This window comes from Phalacrocorax carbo, chromosome 4, assembly GCF_963921805.1.
Source record: "Phalacrocorax carbo chromosome 4, bPhaCar2.1, whole genome shotgun sequence".
NCBI lineage: Eukaryota > Metazoa > Chordata > Aves > Suliformes > Phalacrocoracidae > Phalacrocorax > Phalacrocorax carbo.
In genome coordinates this window covers 20,922,322-20,937,621 of record NC_087516.1, presented here as the reverse complement: position 1 = coordinate 20,937,621, position 15,300 = coordinate 20,922,322, and the positions used below count along the sequence as shown (strand labels likewise).

Below are 15,300 nucleotides of genomic sequence, written 5' to 3'. Positions count from 1 at the left end.
TCCTTAGATGCTCTCTTCTCATGATAACCTCCTTGTCTTGACTAGGAACTTTCTTTAGAAATGTTTACCTCTGATCTGCTGGGGAAGAAACAGAAAAGAGGGAAAGAGGTGTCCCAGTTTGCTCTGTGAGCAGCAGAGCCTATGAAGGCTGTATTCCAATGGATTTATGTCCTATGCCCCTCATGCTCCTGCACATTCAACTGACCAGTATACCCTGTCTCCTCTTCATATCCACCGCCCTGCCTCCAAAGTGTTTCTCCAGAGCTACAGGAGGAACACTCTTCCCTGCAGTACCTCCAGTTCTTCCTCACCTCCTTTAACTGCCACCCAGCTTCCCCTGCTCAGTACTTGTACCACTCTCAGAAGACTTTTAGCTACTTTTTTGGCATGCAAAGGTCAGAAAGGAGGACCCATTATTACAGAAGACGAGGGAAGTGGCAAGTCAAAACCCTGAAAATTGCTGAGGCACCTGGGCCAGTAACAAAAGCTGACCAATTTTCTGTTTTTGTGCAACTGTAGTAACATTCATATTGGGTTGCATTTCAACTTATATGTTGAAGTTTATACTCAAATTTGGAGATCTTCTAAAAAAACATTAGTCTTGTGAAAAGCAGGTGAATTTTCTGTTTGACTCCCAAAATATAAAATTTCCATACGCAGAGCATAATATTTCAGCAATATAAAGTCCTGGGAAATTTCAGTTGTTTCCTTTTGGAAAAGATTCTTCAAAACATTTTTAGTTCTTGAAACCAAAATATCTGATTCCCACACAAATCCAGACCTATTTTTCCTAACCAAGAAGAAAACTTCTCAGACAAGAATCAGAAATGTTTTCTAGAGCATCAGAAAAACCCCCGCCCCTGTATTTTCCGTCATCATGCCTTGCAAGGAAGGGGAGCGCTGTTATTGCTATTTTACAGATGGAACTGAAGCTCTAAGGCTAGATTACTTACCTGCTGCCAGAGAAAAGCATGGTGGAATAGGGAACTGACCACAACAGTCCTAATTTCCAAGACAGTGTCTTAAACACTGCACCATTTTTCTTGCAAGGCCCACACAGTCTGCACTATGCACAAATATACCTTGGATCATAGCCTAATATGTGAAAATGAAAGCTTTAATATGCTTTGACCTGCACTTTGTTTTTTGCTCTCTCTTGTTATACATTGTCCACATGGAAACAGTGTATATTCAGCAGCACTTTCTCAGAAGCTGGAAAATAATTTCCTTCCACTAGCAAACACACTATTTGGGCTGTGCGGCACCACAAAAAAAGCCAATGCAGCTTTTCATTTACTGCTGTGTCTGCATGTTAACATGAAGAAGGTCAGTAGGAGTGTACACAGTACTGAGAAAATTAGTAGTTAATTATTGCTAGAGTGCAAGAAGGGAAAGTACGTGATTTATTTTGGTTTAGAAAACTGCAAATCACACGAACTGCTTCTTTTTCTGGACTGTTTTTTGTGGGAGGACATATGTACAGTAAAATTCGCGACAATCGGTTGAGGCTATTCAATACGCTTTGAGTATTGCAGAAAAAAAAAATCCCCTCTTATCAGCAGGAACAATCTCAATAAGCAAAGTACAATATTCAGCAAGAAAAATCCCATTTTTCTTGCTCATGCATATAAGCTGGCAACTTGCCGATATCTTTTGCCACACTCACTCCTCCTGAAGTGTTTGTGCTTGAGGGTTTCATTGCATCAACAGTCTGTAATGCTTCAAAACTAAGCTGCATTTAGACCAAAATGCCAGGTTTGCTCTTCATGGCACAAGTTTTAATAATTTCAAAACTTATCGGCATACAACAGCAGGCCTAACCAGATCTTTCTCTGTTGGGATGTCAAAGCACTGTTTAAAACTTTTCTCCAGTCCTCCGAAGGCTGAAGTTGTATTTGCTGTTCATATTCCAGCTAGAAAAAATATGCAAAATGCTCTCATATTACAGAATAGATATGCTAACTGTTCAAAAACATTCTAAGAAGGCATTTTTATCAAATGTTTTGTCCCAACCTTTCTATCAGAACAATCAGAACAGTTGGACCAAAACTAGCAAATCGGTTCCTGTGCAAAAGACAGACCAGTCCCTCCCAAGTACGAATAATTATATAAACTTATGCATAAATGCATCTTTGTGTGATTGTGTTGAAAAATAATAGTTGTTGCAGGCTACAAAAGTAGCAAAAACTCTGACTTCCAGAGCAAGTTAAGAGTCCCGGGGAACACAACTTGCTATACTCAATTTTACCTGTTACTGGGTAGCTAAGAGAAGGAGAGGCTTATGTCCAGTGTCCACGAGCAGAACAAAGCACTGTCACAAAGCCCAGAAAGCCAGCTGCAGCATTAGGACTTCCCACATGAGCCTCAGGCAAATTTCCAGGAAACTGGCAAATGCCAAAGCAATCAGAAAATTTCAGTGTAAATTCTGGAGAATTATTGTGGTATGCTCCTTGTTGACTTAACAGTTTTATCCAGACAGAATACCAAAAATTTGAAAAAGACATTCACTGTCCTAACACTTTAAAGACATGGCCAATTGGCCCACTTTATTAGATGGAACATGGCAAGTGAGAAGTGATGATCACTAAAACCAATGTACACCATTTTCAGAATTTGGATTCCCTTCAGTAGCATTCAACAGATATGCACTGCTGGAACATCTATACAGGCAATTACAAAACTTACCAAGATTATTTGCATTGGAATGAACTAGAGATCACGACAACAGACACACACAGTTCTATGCATGCTAAATAGCTGAGTTCATGTACTCAAATCACAGAATCATAGACTGGGTTGGAAGGAACCTTAACAATCGTCTAGTTCCAACCCCGCCCACCATGGGCAGGGACACCTTCCCCTAGACCAGGTTGCTCAAAGCCCCATCCAACCTGGCCTTGAACACTTCCAGGGAAATGTTTTGCAACATTTAAGTAATATGAAGGCAAAAGCCTCAGCACCTGCCAGCAACGGCCACTGTTCTGAAACCATCTAACATTTTTCCAGGCAAGATCCAGACTAACCAAATTGCTCAACTTCACAAAGTAAATGAGTAGCAGAGACTGTTTTATCAACTAACTCCAAACTAAGTAATCTAATATCCTCTGTCACATCATTTATCCTGAAACAGTGGTTTAATAATTGTTTCACATTACCATGATGTATGTTTTTTAAGCATTTGTGTCACCAAGTGACAGAGCAGCATTACTGAATTCCCAGTTTCTACTAAAACTCTTTGTTTTGCAGCTAGTTTTTATAGATGGAGTATCCACATTTAAGCAATGCTATATTTCCACTGGAAAGGTATTTTAGACAAAACAACACAGCTGAAACTGCCTGACGCATCAGTACAATGTTTCATTCAAGAAAAAACCCAAGGCTCCCTCATTTCTGCAGTCTCATGTTGAAGAAAGGTTTAAGTGATAAAAACTTCTTTGTTCTTCAGTTTAATTGATTCTTCTTTTCCTAGCAAACAGTGCATTAGCTTTGTGACAGTGTTGCTCTGTGCTATGTAGTGAAACTTTGGTCAACAGCCTTACAGCAAATGCATACGTTCACTCTGACTTCAGCCATCATGTGAAATCACCTGAGAACCGAAAGGAATCAAATATGGTCACATTTTCCTAGCAAGAAAACAAAACAAAATTATAATGCTTACAGCGCAAATAGAAGACTAAAAAAAAATATAAACTCAGAAAGGGAACATGTGTCTGAGTTGGAAGGGAATGACAATGACAGGTAGAAAAGGAACAGCACATAACAGAATGGCAGTTTGGAAAAGAACACTGTAAACATTGAGTCTCTCATCTGTCTTCTTAATAAAACCGTGTGATGTCAAAAAAAAAAAACCCACTAAACAAACAAACATCTGCTAGCTTTATAAATAACACTCACTGCACATACATTCTTCATAACATACATGATCATGCAATGGTCTTTACAATGTTGTATACCATAACGAAGTGCTAAAAATAAAACCAGAAAAGAAGACAGTATATTAAAGTTAAACGTACATGCTACACCTGTACTCAAGAACAATATTGGTCAGGTTACAGACTGTAACTATAGCTTCTAGACTGTTTCTTTCTTTTGAAATCTGAAAGTGGATACTTTATCCAGAACCTATTATTAAGGCCAAGCGCCGGGTCCTGCACTTGGGTCACAACCACCCCATGCAATGCTACAGGTTTGGGGAGGAGTGGCTGGAGAGCTGCCTGGCAGAAAATGGCCTGGGGGTGTTGGTCAGCAGCCAGATGAACATGAGCCAGCAGTGTGCCCAAGTGGCCAATGGCATCCTGGCTTGTATCAGGAATAGTGTGGCCAGCAGGAGCAGGGAGGTGATCGTGTCCCTGTACTCAGCACTGCTGAGGCCTGTGTTCAGTTTTGGGCCCCTCGCTACAAGGACATTGAGGTGCTGGAGCGTGTCCAGAGAAGGGCAACAAAGTTGGTGAAGGGTCTGGAGAGCAGGTCTTATGAGGAGTGGCTGAGGGAACTGGGATTGTTTAGTCTGGAGGAGGCTGAGGGGAGACCTCATCACTCTCTACAACTACCTGACAGGTTGTAGTGAGGCGGGTGTTGGTTTCTTCCCACGTAACAAGTGATGAGAGGAAATGGCTTCAAGCTGCATCAGGGGAGGTTTAGACTGGAGATTAGGAAAAATATCTCTACAGAAAGAGTGGTCAGGCATTGGAACAGGCTGCCCAGAGAGGTGGTAGAGTCACCATCCCTGGAGGTGTTCAAAAAACAGGTAGACATGGCACTTCAGGGCATGGTTTAGGAGGCATGGTGGTATTGGGCTGACAGTTGGACTTGATGATCTTAGAGGTCTTTTCCAACCTTAATGATTCTATGATAATACAGACATCCAATTCGGGTAAAGATTGTCAGCAGGGGCAATCCTTTACGCATTATGATCACCATGAAAAAGTGCTTTTTAAAAAAGATTCTTTAAAGTATCTGCTTTTCTGCCCCAACGGTGGGCACCAACCTCCTGTGCCAGGTGTACCAATCAAGGTTTTGGTAGCAAGGAAGGCAGGCTGCAGGAGTCACCCCATGCCAGGCACAGACTGTTCCAGCTGTCTCTGTGAAGAATCCAGGGAAAGACACAGCTCAGCCCAGCAGCCAAGTGGGTGGCACCTTTGTGAAAACACCAGACGAGCAGAGGAATGAAGGGGAAAAAAGTGAGGAATAGCAGTGTGAACACTGAAGTTGTTCAGAAAAGGAGGGGGAGGAGGTGCTCCAGGCACCAGAGCAGATATTGCCCTGCAGCGGACCACGCTGGAGCAGGTATTTGCACCGCAGCCTGGGGAAGGGCCCACACCAGAGCAGCTAGGTGTTTCCTGACGGAACTGCAGCTCCTGAAGAGCCATACAGGAGCAAGGGAAAAGTGTGAGAAGAAAGGGGCAGAAGAACCACCATTACAAACTGACCATAACCCCAATCCACCGCTCAGGGGACCAGCGGGAAAAGGAAATGGAGGACTCGGGAGTGAAGGTGATCCTGGAAAAAGGGAGGCAGTAGGAAGGTGTTAATTTAAATTTTGGTTTTGCTTCTCACTATCCAAATCTATTTTAACTGGCAATAAACTACATTAGTTTTCCCCAAGTTGAGTCTGTTTTGCCTGCAACAGTCACTGGTAAGCAATGTCCTTGTGTTTATCCAGACCAGCAAGCTTTGCCATCCTATTTTCTCCCCCTGTCCTGTTGAGGAGCAGGAGTGAAAGAATCGCTGTACAGGGCACCTGGCCAAGGTTGACCAACCACAACTACTTACAAAACAAATGAAAAAAATACGCATTGGTTTAAAAGGAAGAAATTTTAATGTACAAATTTACACTACGTTATGTTTTCTGCACAGATCTCTCCGTATATACTTCTATCATGTTTTCATAATAAAACCACAAAAATTAATTCTCAAAATAGGGAGGAAACTGCAGTGGTCTGCATGATTTATTCTAGCCATAATTTATTCTACAAGTGTTTACAGATTAACCACAAAAATACCTCTTCCCTTTTCTCAAGCAAATAAATATCTCACTGCTAAACTCAAGAATCATTCAGCGCTCTAACGGTCTGTGCGCTATGCCCCAGCATCCTCTGTCAAAACTAGCATGTTTTTATCTCTTGAGATTCCAACCAGTAGCATCTGTTGTTCCTCATGTGCCCACACAGCATATTCAGAATTCTTCTCCAGCGACACCCAAAGACACGCTTCAGTGAAAGAAGAAATGGCTGAAGATGTCCATCTTCAGTTTTGCCTTGCAATACACCCAGCCGGCAACTTTACTTTCTTCCAAATGGATCAGACCATACTTTTAACCCTACAAATCAAATATGAGAATACCAGCAGTTTGTAACTAGACTGTTGGAGAAAAAAAAAAATTGGTAGGCTACTCCAGCCTTGTGTACGAAACAACGGAAGAGCCTAACAATTTCTGTACTGAACACATAACTCTGCTTGAGCTTGCAAAAATATTTAGAAACACAACCTCATCTTGATTTTAAGCTTCAGATAATGGAAAAACCTATCACACCTATAGGTAAGGTGTTCTAATATTGTTGAAACAACCATCTAGAATTGTACCTTGCACTTGAACTTGTCTAGATCTCACTTTCAACTAGTGGATCTCACAACTTCTCAGCAGCAGCTAGATTTAGATGAAAAAGTTATACTGAGGAGAACTGGTCATCAAGTACCTGCTTCTTGGATAAATGAGCCAGTCCAGTCCTTTTTAATGGTTAATAAAAAAGGCAGGTTTACCAGACTTCTGTTTCATTATAACCTTCCTACTCCTCTTCAGCATATCACCGCTTTCCTGGAAAGTAATTCCTGCTCCGGTGATTTAATCGAAATGTGTGTTAAGGACATGGCTTTAATCCTATTTGGTTTTCCCCTCCTGCTGATGTTAGGCTTTTCTAAAAATATAAACGGTAACTCGTTCCACATACTCAGATATGGATTGTTTCATCAAGACAAGCACTCTCACATCTTTAATGAGAAGTGCCAACCTTCCATAATGAACAGCCAGTTCTGTTACCTATGAAACAATGAACTATCAAGGATGGTCTGCCATACTTCAATTTTTAATCCCCTCGTATGCTTTTCCACACCTTCTACTGGCAACAACAGGAATCAAAAAGCTATTAGCACTTCTTTCCAAATGTTCCTTTATGTGTAGTGGATTTCTGCCTTACCGCTCCACCCATGAGGCTGGAAGGTACTAACAAAGCGCTCTCAAACTGTCAGCTGAGTGTAAAGCAGTATTCCACAAAACCGGGGTGCAATAGTGGAAATTTTTTTTTTTTCACAGCTGGAGCTTGGCCCACCCCTGGTTCTTGTTTGCTCCGAGCTGGTTCATAAGTTAATTTCTCATGTGGAAACTGCATGCCTTTAAGAAGGTGTGAAGATAACAGAATCTCTGCAACTTATTTGGCCAGTTAAGTCACGTTAAAACAAGTTTCATTAAATCCATAATTTTCAAGTGAAGAGTTAGCCTGAAAAAAATTTTCATGGTAAGTTTATTACATATGTATTCTTTGAATGTATTCAATGTGTTATTCAAATCCATATGAATATTCAGGTCTTACTTCAAGAAGGTCTTTGAAACAATCAATGCAAATACATGAATCAAGTATACCTGCAGGCTGAATATCCTCTTGAACAATACCAGCTCGGTTTACTGACTGTTCTTTCTCTGGAAAACAGGACAGAAAGGACACTACTAAAAAAAAAGAAAATACCAGACATCTCAATTGCACCCAGTAAAATAATATTGAAAGTTTTATTCATTCTGGATGCTACACAGTAAAATTCTGGTGAGTATCCACCTACACAATGCAAATGTAGTATTCACACTTCACTGAGAAACTAACAGCTAGTCTGTTTTGAGAGATTACGAACAACGAGATAATCATCTTAAAGTAATGACTACTGTTTAATCAAAGATGCCAAAATACCTGCCATGATCCCATCTCTTAAGGAATGACTTGTGCTTTTAGGAGCTATCACTCATATGCTCCACATAAAACTCTTCAAAACATTTATTCTTTCCAGAATCAGTGATCTGCATTTTCAGGCCCTGAAAGGTCTTGCATCTTACCACAAATAGACTTCATGACAGCATCTGTAAAATGACTGCTTGTAAACTTTGTGCAATGAAGTATCAGAGGGATACTTTCCATACAATGGGCCTGTCTCAGGCTTTTCTTTTCTGCTGGAAAGATTCAACTGCTTCCAGGAAGAGAAATGGACAAAATGACATTATTTCCCCTTATTAAATGCCCGTCCCTTCCCCCCCACTTCCAGTTAAGTGTTTTACCACTGTGATACTTTGAAGCAGGAAGTCAAAGCTCAGCTGGATTAGCATTTTGCCCATACCTCTGAATTTTTCAAGCCTTTAAAAAATTGTAAGGTGCACATTCTCAGGGGAAACTCAGAACTAAGCTCACCTTAAAACTGAAACTTTTCAACATCCTATCCCACTGAGAATGCACAGGCACTATGTGTTATTAGGCTGTCTAGATATAAGCCTAACGGTACCAGAGGCTAGCAGGCATATCACAATAATTCATTCTACTTGCAAGGGAATGGAAGCTAGAAGCAGATCCAGCTTCTCCAGTTCTGTTCACTGAGCATGGTTAAGTGCCACTCCATCCTTTTTAGCAGACAAAATCTCAGGGAACTGTCTAATTTCGAAGGAAAAGGTACAAAACCCAGACAGAGAAAACAGAATAAATTAGGACAAGGAATCAGACTTATTCTAGGACATGGAAGAGAAAGATACTTAATCTTAGGTGGAGATTAAGATCAGAAGAGAGGTAGAGACCAAACAGGAATCAATCGAGAGATCTCGGAACCCACTTGAGGAGAACAGAAAGAGCTGTTAACTGGTCAGGCAAAAAACGGGTGCAGAGAAGTAACAGATGAGAAATATAGAGATAGGACATGGAACAGACAATAGGGAGACTGGGCTGGGGCCTCGAAACAACTTGGAAAACAGGTAAGCCAAAAAAGGGGCAATGAGGAAGAGACATCTTGATGGGAGGACAACCACATCACACAAGGGGGTAAGAGCTGAGTCTCACAGTTCAGCAAAATCACAAAATCTACTGTGAAAATGCCCCAATATCACCCCAAACAGCAGCTGTCAACGTACCATTTTAATTAATCCAAGTGGAACAGGTCTGTGCTGAAGACCTCAAAGTTTTAACACTGCCACTAAATTATGTATTTCATATGAGTAAACAGTCCTTTTTAAAGCTAGTTACAGATAGGAAAATATTAGAAGCATCAAGGCCACAAATTGAGATACTAAAAACCTATAAAATGATAGCACTTCTGCATGAAATTAAGTTAAATCCCTGTGTGCACAATTTATGGTACATATCAACAATTTGATTACATACAGTTTTGTCAAGTAGCTTCCATTTTATTTGTTAAACTGCTAGGAACTCCTCTGAAGATGTGTGAGAAATGTGCAGAAGCGTCTTCCTCCTAAATGTATTGCACCTCATTTGTGCAGAATTTAGGATATACACAAGAAAAACAAGACTGAAGGAAGAAAAGACAGCATTTCACATTTACATAATTGAATGTCACTCTAGAGAACTGAAAACACCCTTGCCTTTTGCAGGACTACTATGAGATCCTAATCAAAATATGCAACTTCAGACCCAGCGTCCCCAAACACAGAACTACTGAGAATTCACCCAGAGCTCAAGCCAACGGGGGGCATGAGCTTCTACAGAAGTTGCCATACAGCTTATGAGGCTGTACTCTTGAAACAAAAATCAAAATCCCTTGTACCTCAAAAGTTAAAACACTTCCGCTCTAGTACCACAGCTGTGAAATTCCATATTCATATCTGAAATATTATGACAACAAATGCTTGCACTTCCCTCATACTGCAGCAATGAGCGTCGAGAAAAGCACATAGGAAATCAATACAGGTGGGATCAAAGGAGAGTTTGAGCAGCATGCAATAAGTAAAGTTTAGAATCAGGTATTAAATAGCAAGTTTAAGGACTTGCTGACTGCACACTGCTCATCTTATGTGCTAAAGGGAGATTTAAAAAAAAATCCCTAACCTGCTGGGGAACATTAGCTCATGTATTTCACAAGTACCAAAGTGTATGCTGTCCACTAGTTCTGTTCTTCCCTTAAGGCTGAATCACACTTCTAACATTATATTTTTGGAAAGTACACCGTAAGCAAAAATGTCTTAAGAATCAGGTTTTAAAATGGAAACACAGAGTAGAAAACCTATCTTTGTGGGCTGTTTTCAACTTCATAAACATAGCTGCCTTAAATAAAAACTTGCTTGCAAGTTAAATTCTACTTCAGCTTTCATGCAAGGCTAAAGTCCCTCCAAGATGATCAACAACTTTATCACTCTTTTTTTTTTTCCTCCCAGAAATCTCTTCAGTTGTCTCAGAAGATTAACCACATGCATCCTCAGGTTATCACAAACAGCTCGCTCAGCTTTTAGAAGCTAAAGCAAGGGGACAAGACTGGTTGCACCAACTTTTCCACACTTCCTTCGGCAGTAATTAACAGAAGTTTAGGAGTAACAGGTGCTCCTTCTACCATCCCCACAGCATGGAGCGCCCACCTGGAGCTGCTGAGGCTTCACACCTGAAGCTTCAGGTGCCATTGAGTGCTTGAGAGCTCCCTGGTTACACTCAGTTGTGGGCTTTGGCAGGTTTTCTGTGTTCTTGGCAGGAAAGTGGGGTTTTTCTCAGAGAAAAATTTTTCAGCAAAAACTCTGCAGATGGAGTCCAGCTCTAGCAAATCATCGCAATTGGTAAGTAATCTGTTACCATGCTTTAAGTTAAAACTTTTCAATTGTGGCTCAAAAACACCTCGAACAGCTTATGGAATCACAGAATGGTTTGGGTTGGAAGGGACCTTTAAAGGTCATCTAGGCCAACTCCCTGCCGTGAGCAAGAACATTTTCAACTAGATCAGGTTGCTCCAAGCCCCACCCAACCTGACCTTGAATATTTCCAGCTATGGGGCATCAACCACCTCTTCAGACAACCTCTGCCAGTGCTTCACCACCCCCATTGCAAAAAACTTCTTCCTAATATCCAGTCTGAATCTACCCTCTTTCAGTTTAAAGCCATTACTCCTTATCCTATCACAACACACCCTTGTAAAAAGTCCCTCTCCAGCTTTGCTGCAGGCCCCCTTCAGGTACTGGAAGACTACCTTAAGGTCTCCGCAGAGACTTCTCTTCTCCAGCCTGACCAACCCCAACTCTCTCAGCATTTGCTCACAGGAGAGGTGCTCCAGCCCTCGGATCGTAACTTCTTTTAACTGCAGCTGAATCCTATTCGCTGCAGAGGACAACTCGCCGGTGCTCTTAACCACGTGCGGGCCGATAACTCGAACAAAGAGTACTACGAGCTTTAATATTCCTTTTTTTAAGCCTCTCCGGCGAGCAGGCCTCCCGGAGCGGCCCACCCGGAGGAGCCCCCGCAGGCCCCCAGCCCGCGCTGGGCCGGGCTGCCCGCATCCCCACCCCCCTGCCGGGCACACACCCGCCCGCCCCGGCCTACCCCGGGCAGGGACTCACTGTACTCCTCCGGCAGCAGGAGCGGCCGGAAATAGATGGGGTAAAAAGCCGCCCCCACCACGACCACGAAGCCACCGAAGATGCCGAGCGTGCGGGGCAGCCCCGCCATCACCGCCCGTGACCGCGGACCGGAAGCTGTCCGGCTCCCGCTTCCGGGAGGCACCTGCAGGCTCCGCCCCTTCCGGCCTGCCCCGGCGGGGCGGCGGTGGGCAGCGCCCCCTCGCGGGGCGGCGGGACGGACCCCCGGCTCCCGCCCGGTCCCCCCCGGTGATGAACGGGGATGGCGCCGTCACGCGCCCGCCGCCTGTCATTGTGCCGCGCCTGACCGGGCGAACGGCGGCGTCTCCCAGGCAGCCCCGCAGGCGATAGCAGTGAGGAGGCCCGGCCCAGCTCCGTCACGCCTCACCGCCCTAAACCCACCCCGTGGCCGCACCTCGCCCGCCGGCGGGACCGGGGACCTGCCCCGGCAGGGGACCGCACCGGCAGCCCGGGCGGGGGGAGCCACCGCGGGATCCCCGCGCCGCGCCGCCGGGAGGGAGGGAGCGACTCTGCGGCGGGGACCCGCCCGGGGCGCGCCGCTAGCGGTGTCCCGTCTGGTATCTCCTTTATTGGGGTGCCCGGCGCAGAGGGGGGTGGCTCTGGGGTGCCTCACAGCACGGCCGGGGGCGGCACCCCCCGGGGGCTCGGCCGTCGCCTGGCCCGGCCCCTCCGCTCCCCTCAGCACCTGTGGCGGCGGCGCCCGGCCCTGCCCTGCCCTGCCCTGCCCTGCCCGGCCCGGCCCGGCGCGGCGCGGCTCGGCCCTGCCCGGGCGGCGGCCCCTCCTCCAGGAAGCCGGATCTGCCGCATCCCCGTCGGCGGGGACGGCCGCGCATTCCCGGCCGCGCTGGGCAGCGCCGCCCCCGCCGCAGGATGCGGCCCCCGGCTGAGCCCCCGGTCGCGCCCCGCCGCCGCCCCCCTCTGCTCCTCCTCCTCTTCCTCACGGTGAGTGGCGGCCCCGCACCTGCCCCTGCCCTGCCCGCCCTCGCGGCGGAAGGCGTTGGCCGCGGCGGGGCTCCGCGCTCGGCCGGGCCGGGGCCGGGGCCGCGCTGCGCGGGCGGGGCGGGAGGCGCAGCTCCCGGCAGGGTGCCGGGCCCGGGGGCCGGGGGTGCCTGGCCGGGCCCGGGGCCGCCTCCCGCAGCCCCCCCGGCGCTGTCCGGCCTGCTCCGGCCCCCCCTCCCCAGCCCCTAGAGCTGCGCTGCCCCGTCGAGCTGGGGGACGTCAGGTGTTAAGTCAAAGCGTGGACGAGCTTTCCGTCCTGGGCGACGTTACGTTTCTGGGGTTGAGAGAAGGGGGGTGCCCTTGACATCTGCCCACAGGTGCAGGTGCGAGCACGGTGCGGCGCTGCCTTACAGAAGCAACAGCGTTCCAGGGGCATCGGCTAAACTACTTTGTTTTATGCTGCTAAACACGAACTCCGGTTAAAGTGTTTCTATACCCGTACGATATTGATGCTGACTGGGAGCTGATCGACACCCTTGTTGGCGTGTCTCCTTTTCACACATCTTGAAATCTAGCATGACGTGGCAGGCGTTCACAGGTAAAGGGTTATCTTCAGATTTTGTGCAAACAGGTGCAGTCTTGTAGGGTTATGTGGGATTTCTGCAGGGGTGAACTCAGGGAGGGTCCTGCTGAGATCTTATTCCAGCGAGGGTGAAAGAACAGTTTCTCATCATTTCTGTAATACTATGCTACTGAAAATTTGTGCCTTCCTACCAATTGTGATTGCCTCCCACAGTGATTTTTATCCCAACATCTGAAGGGATGACCTGGGCAAACTCAGCTTCAGCAGGTTTTAAAAAAAGATCTTGATCTTGATCAAGAAAAACCCTTTACAGCCGTTGTGGCCAAGTTGCCCCACACAGTGAAGCCTCTGTCGTTCTTGTTGAACTCTGCCCAGTTTATGGTAACGTTTTGAATCCAGCATAGCTGGCCTCTTTACTGTGCTGGGAAACTTTTATATTTAAATCTCGTAATCACAGTCATTGCATAATCCTTTCATCCTCTCTGTAGTCAGAGATGATGCACAATTAACTCTGCCTTGTCTGAGATAACAGGGAAGGAAGAGCTAGGGTTCCTCACTGAGTAGGAACGTTTAGATAATAGGCACGCTCGGCAGAGCGCTTGGGAGCACTCTGTAGAGGCAGCCAAGCAGTAACAGAGGCTCAGCCACAGCCTGCAAAAGTTTACGGTCTGCGGTCTCTGCCACAGCTGCATCAGTGTGGGGTCGCTCTGGGGCCTTTGTACCGTGCTCCATACGGATGAGCCTCCTGAGGGGTTTGTTAGGTGTGGTGTAACAGCAGACCCAAACATGCTTCATGCATTTTTGCAGCAGGTATCTGGGTATTAACCCAGGCACGAAAGAATACAAAAAGATGTTTCTTGAGTAACTCTGGGAGCCATTTAGCAGAACAGGCACCAAGCAGTAAGACCAGCATGGGTGAAGCTAACCTTACACATCAGCAGTCACGGTACGTCGTGCTTAAGTGCTCTAGAAACATCATGGAGTTGGTTCTACAAGGAACTGTCTTTGGGTTGCGGAGCTTACTTCCTGGGATCCCCACCACAAAACTTGCCATTCAGTGGGACTCAGATGGCCACATTCATACAGCAATGCGTCTTTGTTAGTGAACTGTGCCAGACGCAAGCTGTCTTTGCTGGAGGCCAGCTCCCGTGTCTCTGTGTTGGACAAAGCCCCGAGAAATTTGGGGGCTCGCTGTCTGTATTTTGACAGTAAATGTGTGTATGTGGTAAGCACACAGCGGGACCACAACGCTTTGTAGCGTCTGCCTGTTAGGTTTCTACATTTTGGGACTACCCCATGGCATTAATTTCATAACATATCACCATCTTCCCCATGACACAGCCACCGTATCACAAGGATTAAGCTGTTCACAAGTACTCTTTGTTGTAAGATTAAAAATATGTAAGAAATATGAATGATAACCATCAAGTAGAAGAGGTTTAGAATAATTTGTGATTCCTGCCATATGCTTTTAATGCTGTTAGAAGTATCTATAACCAAAGAATAATTATGTAGGAAACATAAAAGAATAGTATCTTTGTCAGGTCAAGCTCTGAAAAATATTCAAATTAATATTAAAATTAAGGTTCTCTCATCCACTTTTGTATCAGTATTCGTGCCTGTGTGTTATTACATGATATGGTGGTAACTTTTCCAATGGACGCCAGCCTCCTATTGCTATTCCTTTTGTAGCCCCTTCCGTACACACCATTTTTAAAATATCCATTTTATGGAATGGGAAATGAGGCAGAGAGGAAGGCTGTCACTCTGAAGAGACTACTTGTTATAGAAAGGCTGGATACTGACGTTGTGGAGTGTTTTGCATTTTTATAGCATTTTATTTGTTCAAAGTGTGTCTCTTGGTGCTTACACAGGTGTTCATGAGTGTTCAGTATCACTGCACATCTGGCTTCCGGTGCCTGTTGTTGGACACAAGACGATTAAAAAGTACTTGGTGGTTGCTGTGGAAAGTGGTTTAAGTGACAAGTTCAGAGAGACCTAGAACACTAAATAAATCTAGTTAACTGGAGATACCCAGCTACTAGCTTTCTCGTCCAAAAGTTCCCTCATTTGGTTATGGCTTACAGCTTCTGCCTTAAATGAAGTCAAGGTCTTGGGTTAAATAGTCTCCCCTCATGCACAGTTGTGTTGCACTTGCAACCCT

At 45.4% G+C, this 15,300-nt stretch overlaps 2 protein-coding genes across 5 annotated transcripts in view; one reads left to right on the top strand and one right to left on the bottom strand.

Moving 5' to 3' along the window:
- Positions 1-5,795: 5,795 nt before the first annotated feature.
- SMIM20 (small integral membrane protein 20) lies at positions 5,796-11,774 on the bottom strand. 3 transcript variants are annotated; one of them, XM_064449249.1, is made up of 4 exons: positions 11,576-11,774; positions 11,209-11,399; positions 7,637-7,693; positions 5,796-6,319 (listed from the first exon to the last, which is right to left on the bottom strand). In XM_064449249.1, exons 1-3 carry the CDS (start codon positions 11,682-11,684, stop codon positions 7,676-7,678), a joined length of 318 nt encoding a protein of 105 aa, XP_064305319.1. In that variant the 5' UTR covers positions 11,685-11,774; the 3' UTR covers positions 5,796-6,319; positions 7,637-7,675. The 3 variants fall into 3 exon arrangements, with proteins under 3 accessions (XP_064305319.1, XP_064305320.1, XP_064305321.1); XM_064449250.1 differs by having other exon boundaries at positions 11,209-11,384; positions 11,576-11,769; XM_064449251.1 differs by lacking the exon at positions 11,209-11,399 and having other exon boundaries at positions 11,576-11,740.
- Positions 11,775-11,995: 221 nt separating this feature from the next.
- The window catches only part of SEL1L3 (SEL1L family member 3), a 41,669-nt gene continuing 38,364 nt past the window's right edge, over positions 11,996-15,300 (top strand). Inside the window, exon 1 of one of the 2 annotated variants that reach the window (XM_064449248.1) lies at positions 11,996-12,556. In XM_064449248.1, coding sequence (XP_064305318.1) covers positions 12,485-12,556 — 72 coding nt within the window. In that variant the 5' untranslated portion in view covers positions 11,996-12,484. The remainder of the gene's footprint in view (positions 12,557-15,300) is intronic. The other variant, XM_064449246.1, reaches the window with a different exon arrangement.

Bases quoted from the DNA above. Each gene is read 5' to 3' on its own strand.
- SMIM20 (XM_064449249.1), bottom strand. From the start codon at position 11,684: ATGGCGGGGCTGCCCCGCACGCTCGGCATCTTCGGTGGCTTCGTGGTC. The intron at 11,400-11,575 runs GTGAGTCCCTGC...TAAAGCTCGTAG, and splicing joins CCTGCTGCCGGAGGAGTACA to TACTCTTTGTTCGAGTTATC.